The 22062-nt window shown below is 34.4% G+C and overlaps 2 protein-coding genes across 2 annotated transcripts; both read right to left on the reverse strand.

Moving 5' to 3' along the window:
* Nucleotides 1-1073: 1073 nt before the first annotated feature.
* LOC135834576 (uncharacterized) lies at nt 1074-7554 on the reverse strand. Its single transcript, XM_065348494.1, has 3 exons — nt 7422-7554; nt 2574-2635; nt 1074-2046 (listed from the first exon to the last, which is right to left on the reverse strand). The coding sequence occupies exons 1-3, from the start codon at nt 7447-7449 to the stop codon at nt 1237-1239; spliced, it is 900 nt and encodes a 299-aa protein (XP_065204566.1). The 5' UTR covers nt 7450-7554; the 3' UTR covers nt 1074-1236.
* A 901-nt stretch (nt 7555-8455) lies between these two features.
* LOC135834578 (uncharacterized) lies at nt 8456-11125 on the reverse strand. Its single transcript, XM_065348495.1, has 2 exons — nt 9986-11125; nt 8456-9496 (listed from the first exon to the last, which is right to left on the reverse strand). The coding sequence occupies exons 1-2, from the start codon at nt 10034-10036 to the stop codon at nt 8534-8536; spliced, it is 1014 nt and encodes a 337-aa protein (XP_065204567.1). The 5' UTR covers nt 10037-11125; the 3' UTR covers nt 8456-8533.
* Nucleotides 11126-22062: the final 10937 nt, after the last annotated feature.

Raw genomic sequence — 22062 nt, forward strand, 5'->3', positions numbered from 1 at the left:
CCAAATTTGTAATGTTTTGAAAAGTCATTAAAATAAATGAAGTACCAAAAATCAACAAACGTTGACTGCTGAACCGCAAGATGTACAGAAAAAATGATAATAAGTAATAATAAAAGTTTTGCTTTTTTCAATTTTGAGTTTGAGTTTGAATCATTTTTAATAAGTTTCAGTTTTCCATCACTGTTTTCTGATTCGTAGATTCCACAAATAGAAATTTTTCAACTAAAATAACGCATGTGGTGCTATCTTTTATAATCTACGAGTAGGTGAACTTCGTTGATTTTGAAATACATACCTACTTGCAGCGTGAGCAGATCAAGTGATGTGGAATTATATCGAAATAATTTTCCGTCACTGCATCAGCTATTATTCCTGTTCATGGTTGCATAAACTACCTTCCAACGATATAGTTATCTTAAATTAGGAATGCAATAGAGTCTATTTTTTTCGTAATCGAAGTACAATGTTCTGGTCAATAATTATACGAGTTTCTTTCTTTCTTTCTTTCTTTAGCTTTCCAAGTTCTACTTTTCGTGTGGATTCGTTCACTCTTTACATTAAAGGTGGCGTTACATGTCTCGGTTTTTGACAGTGCAGTTCATTTTTCTATCTTTATGGATTTGTAGCTCACTTTACCTACTCACGTCAGTATTTCGCGCAAACTTTTCAGGTTGGACGTAATATTATTCAGCAGTTTTTTTTATGAAGTAGGAAACCCCATAAAAAATTAATATTATTAGAAAGGAATGCTTAAAAAAATAACTACATATCTAAGTATTTTTTTGGCGAGTTTATTTCATTGCAAATATACATTGGCCCATGTAATTAAACAGCTAGGGTACCTCTTGGCTCATTTACAGGTCGGTGAATATTTCGTTTTTGGGCACACAAGTAGTCAGTCGTGAAAGTACACCTGATCAGCTGTTCCCGCCATTGTTGTAAAGATGTCAAAATTCCACTTCAATAATTTTTCATAAAATATTTTTTTCGTTCCTCTTACATATAAAATTATCGAGCTTTGTTTAAACTACATTACCTAGCTATATTATCAAAAACAAAAAAAAAACAAGCAGTAATCAAGCAAGATTTATTGTAAGTAACTGATAACACTTCAAGCAAATCAACTATACCTAAGTATAATGAATATTTATTTATATCCTGATGAAATATTGCTCAATGCTTATCAGAACTCTCACTTATTTTGCAAAACATCATCTTGCAAATCGCTTTGTTTGGTTATATGGGTTGTTCGTCAACTTCAATATAACTATCTTGATAAATATTCACTGTTATTTTTTCTGTGATATTCACCGCGCGTTTGGTCTCTGGGAAGTCTCTCACATCGTACATATTGTACGCGTCTTTTCCCAAATAGTTTTTCTGAAACGTACCTATAAATCCTTCCAAATTATTCCTCACAGTCATATCGAATATCATCGATCCCAAACGAGTTTTAAATGTGACAGTGGATCTCGTGTGAGGCAAAACAGTGATGGTTGTTTCAGTGCCCACTGAAGTCGAATTGTTATTCAATTTTTCCTCCGCCTTTCCCCAAACATGTTTGTACTCGGCGTTGAAACCAATCCCTGCTCCAAATATCTCGAATTCTGCTGATCCTCCTACTGTGACGTTACTACTGCTATAAGTACTGTGTGAAATTGAAGCCAATACTGTTTTTTGCAAAGAATACTTGACGGTGAATGAACTATTGGAATGATTTTCGTGTTGTTTCGTGGCCAAAATCACTTCTTTTGTTTCCACTTTGACATCAGAAATGTTCACAACTTCGTATACACTTGTGACTTGTGTTTTGTAGTTTTTCAGGTATATTTGTTGCTCTGTAGGTTCGTGTAAGTAACAATGATCTGGAGTTTTTTTAGCGAATGGTTTGACTACTGCTTTACATTTTTCTTCAGGCCAAATTCCCCAATTTTCTGCCTCTGCATCACTGATGATATTTTCAGATGTACCGGAGGATGATACTGTCATATTGGTTGTAGAATTCACGTGTATTCCGATCAGAATTTTACCTTCTACCGAGATCATCTGAAATCACAAGCAGTATCCATTGCAATAGAATATTTGAAAAATGCATTATCATTTTTTAAATTGAGTAAGTAGGTATGATACGAGTGCATTGGAAAATGTTTGTGTACCTACTGTCAGTAGTATATAATATAAACTTTAAACAGGTTGTACAAAAATTAGCGTTGCGAAAATTGCATGGTTGATGAGTGATTTTGATTTTTAAACGATTTTTTCAATCTTGATACCTGAGACAATTTCCTATCGATTTTGCCAAATTTCAAAAGGAAACATAATGATTCGAATCATGAAAATTAAAGGCGATTCGTAATTCGCGATTCGAATTAATTTTTACGTGATTCTGCCCACTCCTGGTTTGAAATAAACGTTTCTTACTCGATTTTAGTAATTGGTATCCAATTCGTTGAACTAAAATTGAAAATGAGAGTTGAATGTTCATCAAGTACTGGACTATAATATAAATGGTCTAAACTACATATTATTCCTTAAGTTTAATCGAATAAAATTGGAAATTTAAATACACTCACCTCGGTCAAAACCAATGTCAAAAGAACAGTGTGAAGAATATTTGATTTTTGCATTTTGACAACTGGAACAAAAAACAATTGATCAATAATTCTGAATACGAATAAGTACCTATGGTCTTATTTTCTTGATCCCAGATGTCTTCCATGATCTAAGTACATATATATATAAATTGGTTGATGATGACTAACATTTTTTTTTCAATTTCAAATTTTAGCCTCCCAATACATCTTTAAAACTGAAAACGCTGTGATTGATTAAAATTTCGATAATGCACTAAAGAACCTTAAATCTTAGGCATAAGGTAAAGTGCCCGAATGTAGCCACCTTATTCAAGTGCTTTTTTAGATGCAAGGGCACTCCATGACAATTCGATCAAAAAAATGCGATTTCGAAAGTCATGTCTTTCGATTTTGCTCAATTTTTTTTACGATGTCTACCCAGGGGGGGGGGCTGAAATTATTTTCACATTATGTCTCGAGGTACTCAACTTTCTCAGTATGCATACCTCCAAAGAAACTGATTTCACGGTTTGAAAGGGTAGTGCATTTCAAACTTTTTAAGTATTTTGAACTTTTTAAAAATTGAATGGCGCTGTAAATGGGATCTACTATTTAAAATTCTGAACAAATTTCCATGGATGTACCTTTTGATTCTTTTTTGAAACATTCAGTTTTCGATATGGGATCTAATTTGGGCAAAAATTTCAAAAAAAATTGGGGGCATGTGATATATTGAATTGTATGTTTTGGTGACGCTGAACACGAATATCCATGACGCCAGATTTTTGATTGAATCCCATCCACTGCCCCCAACACAACTAAAATAATTTTTTTGGATCCCATTGGGGAGGTTCTGAAGGCCATGGGTGAGATCAATTGGAAAAACTAAGGTTATATTCGTGTTGAACGATTTCGAAAACATACTATTTCATGTGTCACATAAATAAAATCCTTTTTTTTCGACTTTTACCCCCCCCCCCTGGAGGAGGTGCTAGGGGCCGTGGATAGAGTCCAATAAAAAATCTGACGTCATATTTGTGTTTATATAGCTTCACCGAAAACATACAATTCAATATATCACATGCTCCAGATTTTTTTGAAAGTTTTGCTCAAATTTGGGGAAGGAGGGGAGCTCCCTCATCATTAGAATATCCCATCTCGAAAATTGAATATCTCGAAAAAGCATCAAAAGTTGCATCTATGGAAATTTTTTCATAATTTTAAATGGTATAGCTCCCTCTTACTCAGCGATTTTTAAATTCGAACTTTTAATTTAAAAGTTCAACTTTCAACTTTTGAAAATTTCAAAATGTTTAAAAAGTTCAAAATGCAATGCCCTTCCGAACTATGAATTTAGTTTTGATCAAAATATCATAGCTTCGGAGGTAAGGCTGCTGAAGTTGAGTACATTCAGACAATGTGAAAATAATCGAAGCCCCCCCCCCATCCGTCTCATGAGAGGGCTGGGACCAAACTGATTGTGGGTTTCTTACTAATTGAGTGGGTAGACGTTCTGAAAAAAAAATTAGTGAAATCGGAGGATTTCGGTTGAATTGAGGTGGAATGACCCTAAAAATGCAACCCCTAGCTTCAAAATCATATCAATCATAAGAAGAGAGAATTTCGTATTTATTGAACACCTTAGGTAAGTAGGTACTTATTTTAAAAAAATGAATCAAATTTGCGGTTGAAATTTATTTCTGGAAATTGCAATTTTTTCGTCCAAATGTGACAATTTCAATAGCAAGTTCAAAACCTAGAAATCTGAATTTTAGAATAGGTACACTAGGTAGGTATACTATTTTCGACCCATAAATCGATTGTACTGGTTTTAAACTGTTTTAATCAATTCTAGAGCCTTCAGCAGATTTTTAATATGTACATATACTTGGTTGCAATTCTCACAAATTTTATAAAATGAAGCTGTGACGCTGGATTTAATCTCAACATATTGAGTCAGTTAATTTTTCCGAAATGTACATATGAAAAGTAGGCAGTATAAATGAGACCTAAAAATGTGAGGCGGAACCTTCAATCTGAAAAACTTGATTTATATGATCGAGTTATCAGCAATTGAACTTTGAAAAAAAAATTCCAAATCTCGATTGACCAAGATTTGAACATGCGCAAAAATTGACCAATATTAATTGGCACCAAATTTTTCTGTACTTTTTAGAAAGAATTACCAACTTATTTCATTCTTTCAAGCCTTTTGAGACACCAATGAAAAATCTTTCGGTATATTGCTCAAAACCATCTCAAAATCAAATTTCAAAATGAAAAAAATTTGGTGTGAAATGTAGGTCAAAAAAGTGAAGTGCCAAATGTTGGTGACTCGAAAAATCAAAACAATTTTTGTTGATAAATTTTGGTCAAAGTTGATTTTCTTTCATTATAAAACATGTTTATTCTACTCATCAGAATCAATTGACATTTTTTGTACAGAATTGTTACTCATTTTCACATATGTTACTCGTAGCATCATATTAAACTAAGTAATGTATCCAAAATAATCGTATAATTAGGTAGGTACTTTCTATACCTACTCAAGTATGTTTTTGCCGCAACAATTTTCAATTACAGCCCAGGCAAATTAGCATTGAATAGGGGAACGCTAGAGGGCAAGCTGAATTTTGGTATACTGGCCTATTTTCATACTCTAAACACGAATCTTTGGTGTTCCCATCTGTCCCTAGTGAGCTTTCCCCCCAATTGTGGATTTTAGCTCGTAAAATGAGATTTTTCGCCTCTACTTCCCAAAATTGTGGTCCTAGCACAAAAATGGGGGTTCATAAAAGTTGTTCTAAATTAAATTTCCTATCAGATGAGCTATGAATCCACTTCCTCCCCAAGGGGGGTGGACCTTCTGTCAATTTCAAGAAAATTTGCGTTGAATAGGAAAATGCGGGAGTGAAATCTGAAGTTTGGTATACTGGTCTGTTTTTGTACCCTGAACACGAATCCGTGGAGTCCGTACATGTCACAAGTGATTTGTTCCCCCAAATGTGGATCTTAGCCCCCAAAATAAGATTTTTCAGAGATTTTTCATTCCTACCTCCCGAAATTGTGGTCCTAGCCCAAAAATGGGGGTGTTCAAAAGTTGTTCTAAATTAAATTTCCTATCAGATAAGCTGTGAACCAACTTTGTCCCCCTAAGGGGGATGGACCTTCAGTCAAATTCAAAAAATTGGCAAATAGGAAAATGCGGGGGGAAAATCTGAATTTCGGTATACTGGCCTATTTTTGTACCCTGAACACGAATCCCTGGAGTCCCTACCAGTCCCAAATGATTTTTCCCCCAAAATCATGGCTTAGATTCAAAAACCCCCTATATTTGATTGAGTCCAGTTCCACCCCCCTTAGGGGGACGAAGTTGATTTATAGCTCATCTTGACAGGAAATTTAATTTAGAACAACTTTTACAGACCCCCTCCCCCCATTTTTGGGCCAGGACCACAAACCACAATTTCGGGAGGTAAGGGTAAAAAACCTCATTTGGGGGGCTAAAATCCACATTTGGGGGAAAAATCACTTGGGACTGGTGGGGACTCCACGCATTCGTGTTCAGGGTACAAAAATAGGCCAGTATACCAAAATTCAGATTTTCCCCTCGCATTTTCCTATTCGCCAACGCCAATTTTCTGAATTTGACTGAAGGTCCACCCCCCTTAGGGGAACGAAGTTGATTTATGGCTCATCTGACAGGAAATTTAATTTAGAACAACTTTTACAGACCCCCCATTTTTGGGCTAGGACCACAAACCACAATTTCGGGAGGTACGGATGAAAAACCTCATTTGGGGGGCTAAAATCCACATTTGGGGGAAAAATCACTTGGGACTGGTGGGGACTCCACGCATTCGTGTTCAGGGTACAAAAATAGACCAGTATACCAAAATTCAGATTTCACTCCCGCATTTTCTTTAAATCGACTGAAGGTCCACCCCCTTGGGAAGGAAGTTGATTCATAGCTCATCTGATAGGAAATTTAATTTAGAACAACTTTTATAGACCCCCATTTTTGGGCTAGGACCACAATTTTGGGAAGTAGAGGCGAAAAATCTCATTTTGGGGGCTAAAATCCACAATTGGGGGAAAGCTCACTAGGGACAGATGGGGACACCAAAGATTCGTGTTTAGGGTACAAACATAGGCCAGTGTACCAAAATTCAGCTTGCCCTCTAGCGTTTCCCTATGACCCCCTTTTTTCGGCTAATTTTCTTAGGCTATTTAGTCATAAAAATCACTCAATACACTTTTTTCATCGGCCAGGTGATTTAAATTGAAGATCAAGGTATGCTCTACAAGTTAATAATATGGGGGCAGCACCAATAGACTATTAGGTCTGACGTTACAGCGATATGAAAAAGGTGACCGAGATTTGGTATCCCGATCAAGATTTGGCACTATCCCTTAAGTAGGTACCTACAAAATAAAATACCTCCAACTCCTAATGCGGATTGGAGAACCCCCCCACCCCATAAAATGGTTGAAATTTTGCGTAAACTAAATTGAAAAAATCTGCTGTATGCTCTAGAACTGCTCAAGATGGTTCGAAAACCATTTTGAATTGGGGAAGGGGAGGCTAAAAAGGGCATGGCATATATAACAAAATTCAGTTTTCTACAATTATTTTTGAAAAAGACGTGACTTTTTGTGACGTCATTTCCAAGCATTATAAGTACCTAGGGTGGTTGACTTTGTTGGAAATACGAAAACAGAACCGAATAAAAATTTTTCGACGAAAAACCAACAATCTAAAATATATTGTATCGATTTGAAATGTAAGTATCTAATTTGTCCATAACCTACCTACTTTTCTTGTACAAGTGCTAGATATGTACTTACCAAACATCCTGCATACGAGGTTCTTCATTAGAAAATTCTCAAGTACGACTACAATTTCTTTAACACGTCAACTTTGGCAAAATAGGTACTAAAATGACCACGCGACGAACAAATATGAAAGTGATTAAAACAGATCCGCATTTATATTCTATTTCATGATCTAGTGCGATTATGTGTGCTTCCGTTTTCGCGACAAATTTTCCAAAGTTTGATAGCGTTTTTTGATATTGAAACGTTACTCTATTAGTATTAATCTTAACAATTTGCATGCATTCTTTTCCGATAAGCTTATTTGCTCATCCGTTTCCTTTACAGTATAATCATTTTAATTATGATTAAAACGTTTGAAATTATATCACAAATTACGTGTATATGTAAATACCCATTATTTGCTCATCCGTTTCCTTTGCAGCAATCAGTTAATTTCCTATGGAAAATGTTTAAAATTGTAATCACAAAATTCGAACGCACGTGCTATGATGAGCTGTTTTCTGTGGAACCAAAGAGGGTTTTGATAAATGCGGTTTGAAAGATTGAATGCATTTAAACTAATTAATTCAGTTGGTAGCAGATGAATATTTTCAATGTTGAATATTAATTTTTTGTCATCCAAGTGTATTTGTGTAGGTACTTACCTATTACCTTACTTGATTGCAGGAATATCGATGATGGCCTTTAAACTTCATGTAGATGGCTCACGTGAATAAGACTAGGAACTTATAAATTGAACTTGATGCATTATCAGTTCTAGGAAACATCAATAATTTATGTACTTACTAAATCCTGAAAAAAATTCAATTCGGTTCCATTCTACCTAGGTGAAGAAATTTGAAGATCAGTGTTTCTCAAAATACTTACCTATCCAAACTAGGTACGTACCATTTGAAAGAAAAGTCTCATTGAAAACACGAGCTGATTTTATCTATTCGAATGTTCTATTTTTGAGAATAAATTTTGTCAATTTTGAGCTTTCGTTCGAAAAAATAAAATCCAAATATTGACGTCTTTCTCGAGAAACTTCATTCGCCATAAATTTACATGAACACAAGAAAATAAGAAGGTAGCAAACAGGTAATGTAATAATTTGAACAGACGACTATAAATAATGCAATTTACAATTCTTCATGCGAAATATTTTCAGAATCAATATCATCGTATCTTTTCGTTCTGATCGAGTCTTCTTCATCAGGACTAAGTTCTTCTGCAGGATTACCATCATCTTGAAGATCATCTACCACCGGCTCCTCATAATACTCCTCTTGTTCATCTATCTGATGCTCGTCAACTACAGTAACCCCTTCTTGATGGAAATTAACAGTTATCATTTCCTTAAAAATCTTTCTATCCTTAGTTTGTTTCAAATCCTTGGTCTTGAAAGGCCAAAAGTCATGGTACTCGAATTTCGGTTTATAATACGCTGCTATATATCCTTCCAATCGATTAGCGAAAATTATCTCGAATGTTGTCGACACAAGAAGAGTTTTAAATGTCACAGTGGAATTTGAAAAAGGTGAAACAACTATGGTTGTTTCAGTACCGACACCGATTGATTTAGAATTCGATTTCTGTTCCGCCTTACCCCAAGAGTGTTCGTACTGAGCCTTGAAACCAATGGAATTTCCAAGTATTGTGAATTCTGCCGATCCTCCTAACGAATAATTACTACGACTGAAACTGCTATGCGAAATAGAATCAGTTACTGATTTTTGCAAAGAGTACTTGATGGTGAACGGATTCTTGGAGTTGTTTTCGTGATGTTTTTTGGCCAAAATTACTTCTTTTTCGGTTGTCTTGACTGAGGAGATTTTTATTATTTCGTAGACAGTTGTGACTTCTGGCATGTTGTTGGTTGGATAGAGTTTTTGCTTGGTGGGTTCGTGTAGGTTGCAGTAATTTGGAGCTTTTCCGGCGTATTCTTCGATTACTTTTTTGCATTTTTCTTCGGGCCAGATTCCCCATTGTTCGGCTTCTGCGTCGTTAATAGTTCGGCTGTAAGATCCAGAGTAGGTTATGTTGACATCCTCTGGGGATTCTGCTTTTATCACTATGCGAGTTTTGGCTTCCACCAACACGATCTGTGTTAACAGACAGTTCAAATTTCAATTTAGTACCGACGTATTTGAAAAGAAAAACTTTCTCAATAATAATATTGAACAATTAAGGGAGCCAAATTTGAGATATTTTGAAAAATTTCAAGAGAAAAAATGAAACGATGTGTTTACGATGATCCAATTTTGATAAACGATTATTTGTCAGAACTCCAAACGTATAATTTAGGGTAATTTTGAAATGGGGATTTGTTTTTTGAAGCCTTGACATTTTTTTTGAACGATTTCTGTTACTCGCCTATATGAAATTGAAATGGCAAAGTGACTACCAAAATGGGTTACTTTTGAAAAAACGTTGACTTGGTCTATCACAGCAAGAAATTTGGTGGTGTTTTTGATTCACAAAGTAGGAAACATATAATTAGTGTTCGATATTCGAAAATACAAGAAGTAGGTGAATACGATGTTATAATGATATTTTGTTAATAATTATCGAGTGTGAAACTATGAACTTACCTCAATCAAGACCAAAGCCAAGATGACTGGAAGGAAAATACTCGATTTCATACTCGCAGCTTGGATAGAAAGACAACCGATCTTCGTTAATCATCGACGAATTCTGAGATGCAAACGACTTCAGCATTTAATTACTTTATTGAATAAATGAGAAGGTAGGTCGTAGGTCCAACTATTGGGAAAAGTACTCGATAAAAAGAAACGATGAACTGTGTCAACTGTCAACAATTTCAGTATATCGCATAGCCTAATGTGTTATCTTCTTTTGTCATCTACACAAAAATAGGTAGTTAGCGATTCTCTCCTATTTGGACGATAATTGACATTTTTATCTTATCACATTTTCTCAAAAGGTTATATTCTATTTAAGTACCTATATAATACATATACTGTTCACTTTTATATTCTATCCATAAAATTATTTCATCTCTCCATCAAATGATTTCCATTTGCTTACAAAATAAAAAAATTATTTTAATTTGACAAATTACTTAATGTTATAGGTACCTATAAATTGGTATATCGACTATTATTTTATTAAATAAAAAAATAGTAGCCTAACAGAATTAATTTAGTCAAAAAATTATTTTAATTTTATAGGTAGAAAGTAAGTAATTAAAATTAATTGATTCTATTTGGACACCATTCCTCTCATTCTTGCTTCAATTGCATTTTTGATTCAAGAAAAACTAACAGTGGCAATATTTTTGACTAATTAAGAAAATATACTTGAAACAATCTAAAAAAAAATCAAAGAACCATCCAAAAATACACCAGCACTCAACCTTATCAAATTTCAGAAGCTGAATTTCATTTTGCGATTTTCAGGGAATTTTTCAGTTTTAAAAGTCAAGTGGGAGAGAGCTAAATTTGGGTTTGGATTTTGCTTTTATTCTTCTGAATAGACTGATGATAGTTTCGAGTCGTTCTGGAAACCATAACAGATTTTTGAATTCCCCAGTTCTGGAAAATTGTCATAAGGTTTTTGCTGAAGTTTGATTTTCAATAAAAAATACAAAAGCCGAAAATTTTGAAAATTTGCCAAAAACTGACACTTTGGATTTTATCTATGAGGTACATTTTTGGCGCTCTTTTAATGTTTTCTCCTCTAGTCCAAAATTTGTTTGTGGATTGGACACCCCAGAGTTGAAGTAGATTAAGGCAATCAAAATCCCAATTGAAATAGTAATTTCCTTTCAAAATAATAATTTCATGATTTTCAAATCCAAATCCTTATTTGCTTCATTGTTTTCAAAATAATAATAATAAGTAATAATGACAAAATAATTAATTTCAATGGATAAATACAGTATTTTTTTAAAAACAATTGCATGTAATTCAAATTGAAATATTGAATTCATCAAATTATATAAATTAATACCTAATAAAATCATTAAATGAAACATCTTATTTTTTAAATTATCTATAAATAAACAATTATATTTCCCAAACTTGAATTTCAAACAAATTATTATTTTTTTTTTAGTAAGTAATTTTTTTCAAATTTGTATACATACCTAATTAGAATGCGTACACCAATTATTTTTAGCTCGTTCGGATTCTGAGGAACCATTATGCCTAGCTTCGGTCTTGTGAAAATGTGTTTTTGTTGTATAGTCAATTAATTCCTTAAAAAATAATTAATTATGTCGCCTTAAAATTCGTTAAATCGTGAATCCTAATCTGATTGTGTTTTATTCGTCGCGTACGCGTCAGTATCTCTACAGCCCTTGTTGTCGTAAGTGTAAATTCAAAGTGATATTCTAATCATTATTGTTGTTGTATATGTGAAGTACCTTTTATTTAATTAGGATACAATTAATTTACTTCATCATATTAATTGTGAGTACCTAGTTTAAGGTGTGTGTTTATATTACATCAAATACACAGAGTACAGAAATAGGTGTTGTGTCGTCTTGGTTTATTCATTAATCCGAACACCTAAATAAAGTAATTCGATTTCAACCCCTATATCATGTGAATTTGATCACTTAGCTCATTGGTATGGCTAAGTAACTCCCTACCTGTTAATATGTACCTAGTTAGAAATCGTCAAATAGTTGAGCCGCAGTTGCTATCCGAAGATAGTGTCTCTCTTTTAGGTGCTGTCTTAATCAAGGCATTTTATCCATCCTTATGCATTTATTAACATGAAACGATTGATACCTAACACATATCAATCCTCTCGTCTAGAAATATAATTGACCCTATAGTCTCTATCACATTACATTGGCTTAGGTGTTTATTATCATCCTCACCCCCTATACCTATTTGATTCTGTCTGATATATTACAGGGTCCAAATTATTTATTTTCAGCGAATACGAAATCAATAAACTCATGAACTAAAGTTCTCATAATCTTCATCCCCCCCACCCCACCAAGCACACATATAAAATTGAGCCTGATATCGAATATGAATATAGGTATGCAAAAAATTCATGAAAAATACATTGTAAATACATAAACAGAGATGACTACCAAAAATATGCAAATTTGAACTAAATGTTTTTGAAAAATCGATATACAACACTTGAAATTAGGTACTCATTAATTGTCCTGAATAGTTTTACAAAAATTACTCGAATTAGCCATTTAGTATGTAAGTACATCCTATCTACAGCATATTGTCAAATGAGAAATTTTAGCTCAGAAATGATTTTTAACATCAGCATCACTATATTTTACAAAATGGTACTCACAATTGTATCCTGGTGCTGTATCAAACAAATAGCAGTCAAAAATGATGGACGACTAATTGGAAATTAAAAAAGAAGAATTAAATACTTAGGTATTATAATAAAGACTTGAGAAAATATGCTCGAATAAATCTAAAAAAATTGAAGAATCATCCAAAAATACACCAGCACTCAACCTTATTAAATTTCAGGAGCTGAACTTCAATTTTCAGGTAACTGTTCAGTTTTAAAGTTGAGTGAAAAAGCTAAATTTGGGTTGGTGCTCTGCTTTTAATCTTCTGAATGGGCTGATGACGGTTTCGTTCTCGGTTCTGGAAAATTGTCATAAAGATTTTGATGAAATTTTGATTTTCAATAAAAAATATCCAAGCTGAAATTTTTAAAAATTTGCCAAAAAATAAAAATCAATCGGATATCCCATAGTTGAAGTAGATTAAGGCAATAAAAATCCCACTTGAAATAGTGTTTTCTTTCAAAATAATTATTATTTCATTTTCAAATCCGAATCCTTACTTAGGTACTTACTTTTTTGTTTTCAAAATAATAATGTCTAATAATGACAAAATAATTTATTTTAATGGATGTACTTGAAAATTGCAATAATTCAAATTGATCAAATATTTAAATTAATAATGTCATTATATTTTGAAACATCTTATTTTTAAAATTTATCTAGGTACATATAAATAAATGAGGATTTTTTTTTTAACCTCTAAATTTAGAAGTTAGATAAATCTAGATTTTAAATAATTTATGTGAGAATCTATTGTGTCTGTATAAGTACTTACCTACCTATCTTTAGGATTAAATAATCTAGAAGTTGGTCGGTTGGATGCTTAGATATTCTTTTTTGATAAATTAATATGATGCGTTAATATTACATGTTTAACGGAATTGATATTGAGATCATTACATAAAGTTTTATTTTGAACAATAAACCGACCATGGAGCATTTATTTCACATAGGTAGTAATTTTCAAAAAAATAAAATTTTCCAATAATCGCCTTAGTATAGGTATGTATAATTGTATATCCAGCTTATCTACTTACCTAAAAAATGAACCATCTGATTTTTTGTTTTTTCAAGTAAGTATTTTTTCTTTTTAATTTCTAGAAAACCAGAGTGCATACTCCAATTTTTAGCTCGTTTTGTAATAGTGACATTAAGAATGACTAGCCATATAATGTAGTAGTGGGATAAAACATTAATGGTGTTGGATAGACTAATATGTTCGTGGGAATACGTTTAAAATCACTCCCAGGGAAAGGAGATTTTCCCTGATCGTTGCTAGCTCTAGAGAATGAGTGTCTATCGTTCCTAAATTGACTATTCATCATTAAAAGAAGAGGTTGAAATAAAGAAATACCTCCGATATAATATGTACATTCGGTTTATTCTAATTTTTACATATTATACAAATTTATACTCAAAGAGTTATATTTTTACAAGCTACTTAACGTACTTCGTACAACTAGGCAATTATTAATACACTAGTGTTAGAGAAATAGCTACATTATGTCACTCGAGAGGCGTAAGGCCTGGTGCGTAAGAATATTTATATACTTACCCTAATGAAGGAGCGATAAATCAGTCCTTGCGTCTGTGTAAGCTGTTTAGGCTTACTGCACATGATTTTATGACGATCACGTCATAAAACCCAGAAAAGAATGGGCGGCAATTACCTTGCGATAATTACAGCAAAACACTGTACACTTTCACACCCCTACTGAACGGCTCACTAATACTAGGCCTTGTTGGTGTGTACATATCCTACTCTGCACTTTTACCGGATCACGCGGCATAATGTCCGGAATCATTAGCTGCGAGTCGAAGATACCTCGTTCCCACAACGACATAACGGGGGACCAAGTTAATAACGATTATATCAACCCTCAAGGGGGTTACAACGGGGGAGGAACGTACGGCATAACCTAAATTAGATGGGTTGAATGTCACTTGACTAGATCCTATCATCGCGAATAATAAGAACTTTGTCTGTTAAGATGGAGATTCGACAACCGCGACACCACACTGGACCTTTGGTCCGGTGCATAACGACGACGCGAGAAGGCTCTTAAGAAGATGTTACCACTTCGGAAGACTTGAACGAACTCTCTTTTCTTTCTCATCCGATGATCCGTCGAGGCGCTCGCCCGGATCATCGTGGGAGTTAACACGTAGACCTTGACCATAAAGAGGTGGATCTTATTTCTCCTCTTTCGAGAAGAATACATTAGAACCGGTATGGAGAAGCTTCTAGTAATTTCCCCTTACGCGGTTGGGCCATACCTGTACCTTACATTATGCCCCTTAGGACTTTGGGTCAAAAAGGGCACTCTTTGGGACAAGTGCGGATAAATTTTGAAGAAGATACAGGTATGCTAATGTACCCCCTCTTCCCCGGCTATCTAATGTATTCATCCCCTATGGGGAGCCTCTGCCCCACCGTACTTGTTCGCTAAGAGCGACACTATCGTGGCCAAAGGTTAATAATTGGAAAGAAAAATGAGTAATTTATATAAGAAAATTAAAAATTAAAAAGTTTTAGCAATGTAATGTTTTAATGTGGCTAGGTGCACAACTTGGAAATGGAATGCCACAGTTAGTGGTATAAAAGTGAATCACCTCTGCAAGCCATTAGAAGACTATCTGTTTAAATATTTTTTAGCCATGTTAAGTATGCGTATTAACTTATTGAGATCGATGTAGCTTTTAGTCACGCGATTTTATCGGTCGATCGAGTAGGTAATCTTTAGGTTAATTATCATTTAGCGAACTTAACCATAGTCCTATCAAAATACAATTTGGAAGGATCATTCAGGGCAAATTGTCATTATTTAAGTATTTAATTAAGATTCATTAGCTTGTGTAAATGCTCCTAGGGTCTAATTGACCTGTGGCATGTGAGTGGTGCACACAATTTTTCCATAAGGATTTTATGGGTTAAATAGTATCATGTTCTATTAGTTTATAATGGGTATTTTGATGTGCTTATGGAAATGTGGCACCCTTCATTACAATGACAAAGCCACTAAGTGATTCCTAACAGGGCCATGAGAAAGATAGGTACTATGATTAAATATATTTGGCTAATGTAAGAGCGGATTATTAATCTGTTGCTTATATTTAGTTTTTGTTTGCATATTATATTAGGGTGATATTCTAGAAAATGCGAATTCCTGAAGACAATATGGCAGTCCTTACAGGGCCATCAATCAGTTGACAGAGCTTATGACGCAAAAACTAGCCTAGATGTGAAAAAGATTTAGTGAGAAGGAGTGTACGCATCGGATGAAATTTGGCAAGCTGCGTTATTTCAAATTTCCCGATCAACGAGTAATTGAATTGCAGCAATTACTGAAACAAGCCATGTCAAAGAAGCGAAGAGACGTGTCAACTAATATAATGACAATAAATCATGCTTTCCACATGAGTTTGTTTTGACGGCTTGATAAACTAATTATATCAACTGGGTGGTACTGGGGTGTAATTAAATAAGAATTTTTTAGCATTGTAGGAATAAGTTTAATTATTTATATATTATCACCCAGCGGTATCTTTCAAATTCAATTAAGTTTCTAGTTTTTGCTTTTTAGATACATATTTTTTATAAATTTACGTTATGGAGTACAAAATTGAAAACTTATCAACTACAGTTGTCTGCACCGTCTATTTGTGTGTTGAACTAAATGCCAATTTTCTTTTTGTGGCGCAGTTTCTGTCTGACGATTTCATCAAAGCTTATAAAAAGTCTTATTAAGATGAAGCGAATGAATCTATGATTCTCGAAAAATTTCATTTATGGTTATGATTTAATCAATCATTTACCACTTTTAGATCCGCCATCACTGGTTTGGTATGTAAGGCGAATATGTGGGTACGAAAGATAATCATCAGCTATGTAAGCTCTACCAAAATGAGTAAGCAATATTTGTTTTGGTTAATAGAGTCCCTACACTTGTGGGATCCTATTTTACATGAATATGTGTTTTTACGCACATTATTCTTGTAATTTTAAGAAATGAGAATTAATAATAATAAGTTTAGCGATGTATGTTCCTATCTGTTCAAGAAGATTTTTAAATTTAGCATAATTTAAAAATCCGAAATTACTATATTTCAAAATTAAAATCACACATTTGCCATTGATTAAACTGTCCTATTGTTTTAGCATTTTAGAATTTTCATATTTTCTGTTGTTTGTTTAAATTAGGGCAGTTTTAATTTATATTTTTGTGTGATTCCAAATGAAAATTGCGTCATGTCTGCTGAGAAGCATCGTGTTCAAAGCATTATTTTTGTTCGAAAATCCGCGATGTAAATATTTTGCAAACAACGAGCTTTTAATGAAAATTTTAATCGATATTTAATTAACTTCTAGATTTTTTAGGTGATTTTGTAAAAGGTAAGCAGGTATGATTTTGCAAGGGATAATCATTTGCTTGGTAAAGTAATTTTTTTACCTGCATTATTAAATTTAGCGGTTCAAGTTTTATTATGACGTCATAAAGATCCTAATAACCCTAATTGGCTTAGACTTTGCGGTGATGTACGGCATTATTTAAGAAAATTTTCGCCTTCTTTGGCTAATTATTAACATTTTAGGTTTTAACTGGAATCGTTATAGCGATTCCTTTCCTATTTATGAGAACTAATTATTTTTTGGGCTACTTACAATACTATCTGTCTAGGAATTTCTAATTTCTTTGGTTAATAACAATCTATATTGTGACGAAAACTTATGGGACTATCCCCTATTGATGTAGCGTATTGCAGATGGTGGATTTGGGAATGGTCAAGGTTACGTCAATGAGAAATTACGAAAACGCGAGACAAGATTGTCGTCAAGTGCATAGAATTTAGCCTAAGATTTGTGATAACAGAAATTTTTATCATTAGGTCTGCCTCTTTCTCACATTGTGCTGTGATATGACATCAGAGTGTTCCGGATTCTTTTGAATCAAAAGTTTTCTTGAATTGAGCTCTTTTGTCTTGTTTTTTATGACTTTTGTGTCAGGTCATATCACGAGCTTTTTGATTAATTCATTTAGCTATGGTTTTTCAGGAGACGAGTTTACAATCAAAAGAAAGTTTAAAGGAATCGAAAATTTTACGTCATCCTGGGCCTACTTTTGAAATTAAAGGTGTGAAAAATTGCACAGTGTCTTTAAAATTTAGACAGTATATAAACATTCCACGCACTTACATTGACTCTTGATTTAAAAATAATACCACAGAAGTTTCGATCTTATACTAATGGATGAAAAGTAGAGAATATTTTAACAATTTTTTGAGCAGATATTGCCCCTATAATTTCGATCCGAACGCGATCAGTTATACTTTATGGCTTGGTAAGTTTTCTTTTAAGTATAATTATGAGAATTTAAAAATGATTTCACGAAATTTCCGACATAGATCATAAAATTCTGATCGTAATATTCTATAGATTGGTAAGTTTCTTTTTAAGTAAAATTTGGCTTATTTAGACATGGGCATTTACATGTTACATATATGTGCCTCTGCGTTCATTTGAAATGAACTGAGCAAGAATAATAAATGCAATTTTACAGTATATACGAAACATAATGCATGAATATATGAAATAGGTCTGTGTGAAATATACAACTTTTTACATCGATGTGTCGATTCTTTGGCATTGTTACGTTGGTCGATGGATGTTGATTCGTCGTAATCTCGTCGTGATCTTAGGTGTAGCTTTTGTATCAGTATTACCACGTATCGATTCCATTATTATCATTTCCCACATGTACCACAATTGCTATACACGTACTGTCGAAATAAGACATTAGTAAATCGCAAAATTACGTCAGAAAACATACGATTCGGTTGTACGTATCTGATTGAACGATGTTAGTAAAAGCGTCATGCACGGTTATGATATAACTATTTAGAGTAAATATAATACACATCGAACTTCAGGATTCCATTTTTTCCGGCTCCTTTGACATGGACGGTTCATCCTGCTCGTATGTCGTCACTGGGCGAATTCCGCTTTTCCTCCTGTTCCGTTCGAGTTGCACTCAAAATCTATTAATGTTGATGGTATTGTACTATTAACAGATCGCGGATTACATTAATATGTAGTTTGTAACAAATCCCTTCACCCTGAGTTTATGTAGAGTCAACATTTGAGAAAATCAACGCAAACACAATATAACGAGAGTCAAGGCACGATTGGAGCTGTGGATACGTAAACGTGTGTCCAAGAACAAAAGTATAACGACTGGCTTGTTGCCTTGCGGTTTATCGTAACGTTTACGTATGAGGGTAGGAAGCGAGTAACTGTAAAAAGAAGCGTGGAGGCAGCAATGGTATGAAGCAGGGTAAAGTGTAGACATTCAAAGGCAAGAAAGTCGATTGACAAAAAAAAAGGACTGGTTAAAGAAAAGAAATCAGCAGCAGCATAGGCAGCGGTATAAACATGCGTTGAACGTTACCATTGTTCTGGTATAAAGACGAGGTTGAGGAAAAAAAAATGTACCATCTTACCATCGAATAATGAAGATGTGTATGAATAAGGTATCTGTAGCTATTGGTTTCGAATGAGTCTGTTCCATCCTGGTTGGGACGAATGCTCGAATCGATGTTCATATGTTATTTTTGATATAGTGATATTACGCGATTCTATTTCGATAAAAATAAAAAAGGCAATTTTGATTATTGAACACTGAAGTTTTGCTCGATCAGTGTCAGTAGATATTCGAAAACACACAAAATTAAGCAAATTAAAAACGCGAATTGCGACTATTTAACACTTCACTTACCCTATAGATCTGGTTATCATACAGTATCCTTAGCTTGGGCTGGAGAGATCCGACTCGAAGCCCGGTCACACATAGAATAACCAGAGGTTCGAACTAAGTCGAATATTCAGCTCTGATTTCCAGAGAGAATTTTACGACGAGTGAGAAAGAAAAAATACGAAAAGGAGCGAGACAGAAATATTGTCGCTACTTTTTCATATGAACTACGCAGCGATGTATTGGGACGTCGGCGAGTTAGTAGGCGGGAGGGGAAGTGGTTAGTTTTTGAAAATAGTCGTATTTGTGTGCGTGAGAGTAATTAAAACGAGCGAGAGAATTTTCTTAGAGATTTATGCCCATAACTGTCACTTGAACGCAATGATTTCGAAAGACCTGACAAACTACAAACGATACCTACTTAACGAATCCGTCGAGTAGGTATCCATTCCTATCGATGTCGTCATGTATTTGACCGATTTTTGAACGGAAAAAAATTGTAGGTGAATGCCCGAGAAATTTACATTCGATTCTATAGATATTTGAATTGCAAAAAGGTGCATTTTATACAATGCATCGAGTGTATTTTTACATACTCGAGTACATAGTTGACGATTCTCGCGACGAATAGGCATAGATCTGAGAAGTACCAGAGTTCGTTGAATAATTATCAAAGATTTTACGAGCATATCGAATTGTTTACATTCGTATTTTCGGCCAAAAAGGTCTGTTTTGTTTTATAGCGGGCGTTAGAATTGAGAGTAGCGGCGTTGTAATCTGATACCACGGCTGGCCATGTGTAGGAGAGAGATAGCTCGCGGTCTCGAACAAGGATACCGCTAGTACGAATGCGTAGATGAGTGACGAAAATCTCCACAGGCGTGTGGTGATATACATGTGTCGTGTATATGCAAACGTAATAGGCAAGAGAGAGAAGACAATACTGAGTCAGTGGACCAGCATTCGACCGAAATAATTACGCGAATTATGATTATTGAAAAATCGGATTGAGATTCGATTCTCATTAAGAGCATAATAACGATCCGAAGATACCTGACAGTGCATGAGAAAGCCGAAAGGGGGTTATACCACGTCAGGCGCCAGACCAATTTCTTGATCAATTTTGGCATGTAAGATATCTTTTGATCGTGAAGATTATCGATGCAAAAGCATCGCTCTACCGGGGAAAATTTATCTATTTCCTATTTTCGTTGTCATACTTTGACAGTTTTTGCTAGGTTACAGACGATCTGGTATATTTTTTATTTTGTATTTTTATACTCTTTTTTTTTTATCGAACTGAAAGCATTGTCTTTCAGTCGTTATTTTTGTCGTACTGCTACGAGTTTTTTCATAAAGTTGTCCTTCATAAAAATGGACGAATTTTTTAGCTGGGTATTGTGCTCCTATGAGCATGTATGGGGCGAAGTGTATTTTGAATAAAAATAGGTACGAAAAGGAGATCTTTAGATCGACGGCGCGCAGTCTGATATTCGGTTATCCACGTGAGGGATTGGAATGTGGTGGCGTGCGACGATTTCCTTGTAACGGTATGTCGTGTATGACTGAATCTGCATCAAGGTCGCGTGCTGCGATAGTCGGTGCCTCTTACGAGTTTAGGGTTGTCGACACGAATACTTTACAAAGGGTAGTGTACCGATTACGAGTTTATTTACCTATTTCGGTTCGAATCTGCGGTGAGAAGTAACCATTTTTACGAAACATTTTAACGAGGTTAATTATTCAGCAGGTCGCTAGGGCATAATGGAGAATGAAACGTCTGCTGAATGTTATCTTTTTAGGGCATTACAGGTATAGTGCTATGAATATCAAACCAATTTCAAATTACCAAATTGTGGACGACTTTTATTGGATGTTTCGAAAGGTGGTTGTATAATTTTGGGTATTTAAAATTAAATAATTTTGTCTTTCTAATGTCATCGGACTGTTATGCTGGGGGGCATAACGTAAGGTGATTGAATGTCTACTGACATTAGGAAAAAGTATTTTGGTTTCAAGAAATTTTTGTCGGTTTCTATCAGGCTTTTTGGTTTGTTCCTATCATTATTGTCAAAATTAAAGGGACATACGTAAGGTAGAGTAATGATAGGAGTATTTTTAGATGGACGATTTTTACAAAGTAAAATGACTAGTTTTCTGAATTTTATCAGGGTTCGTGTCATAAAATCAATGGGATGGTTCTCAGTCTTCATCGGAGGTGTTATTTGTTAATTTCGGTTTGGTTTGTTTTGTAGCCAAAGTAACAAGACCAATTTGCGATGAGCGTGCTTGAATCCTTTCGGAACGTTTTCGAGTAGGTAAAGAAGTAGGGCGTTGAACTTTTGCCCCAGTTCTGGTTGGTTTTATGACAATTAACTCCTGAGAATCTATGGGTTGTGAATCTATTGGTTGGGAATTTTGTAACAGAGAATCAATATAACCTGAATCCTGTAGTAGGCTTTGTGAATTTTGGGTTCCTGAAGGGGTTTCGTGGATGTTTTGAGTTGAATCGGGAGAGTCCAGGTCGGTTAACGGAGTGTCTGGGTTATGAATTTCAGATTGAGTTTTTCGTGGCCTGCCCCTTTTCTTCTTCGTAATCTGAGAGGTGATTTGTGCC

The sequence above is a fragment of the Planococcus citri genome, chromosome 2 (assembly GCF_950023065.1).
Source record: "Planococcus citri chromosome 2, ihPlaCitr1.1, whole genome shotgun sequence".
NCBI classification, from domain to species: Eukaryota; Metazoa; Arthropoda; class Insecta; order Hemiptera; family Pseudococcidae; genus Planococcus; species Planococcus citri.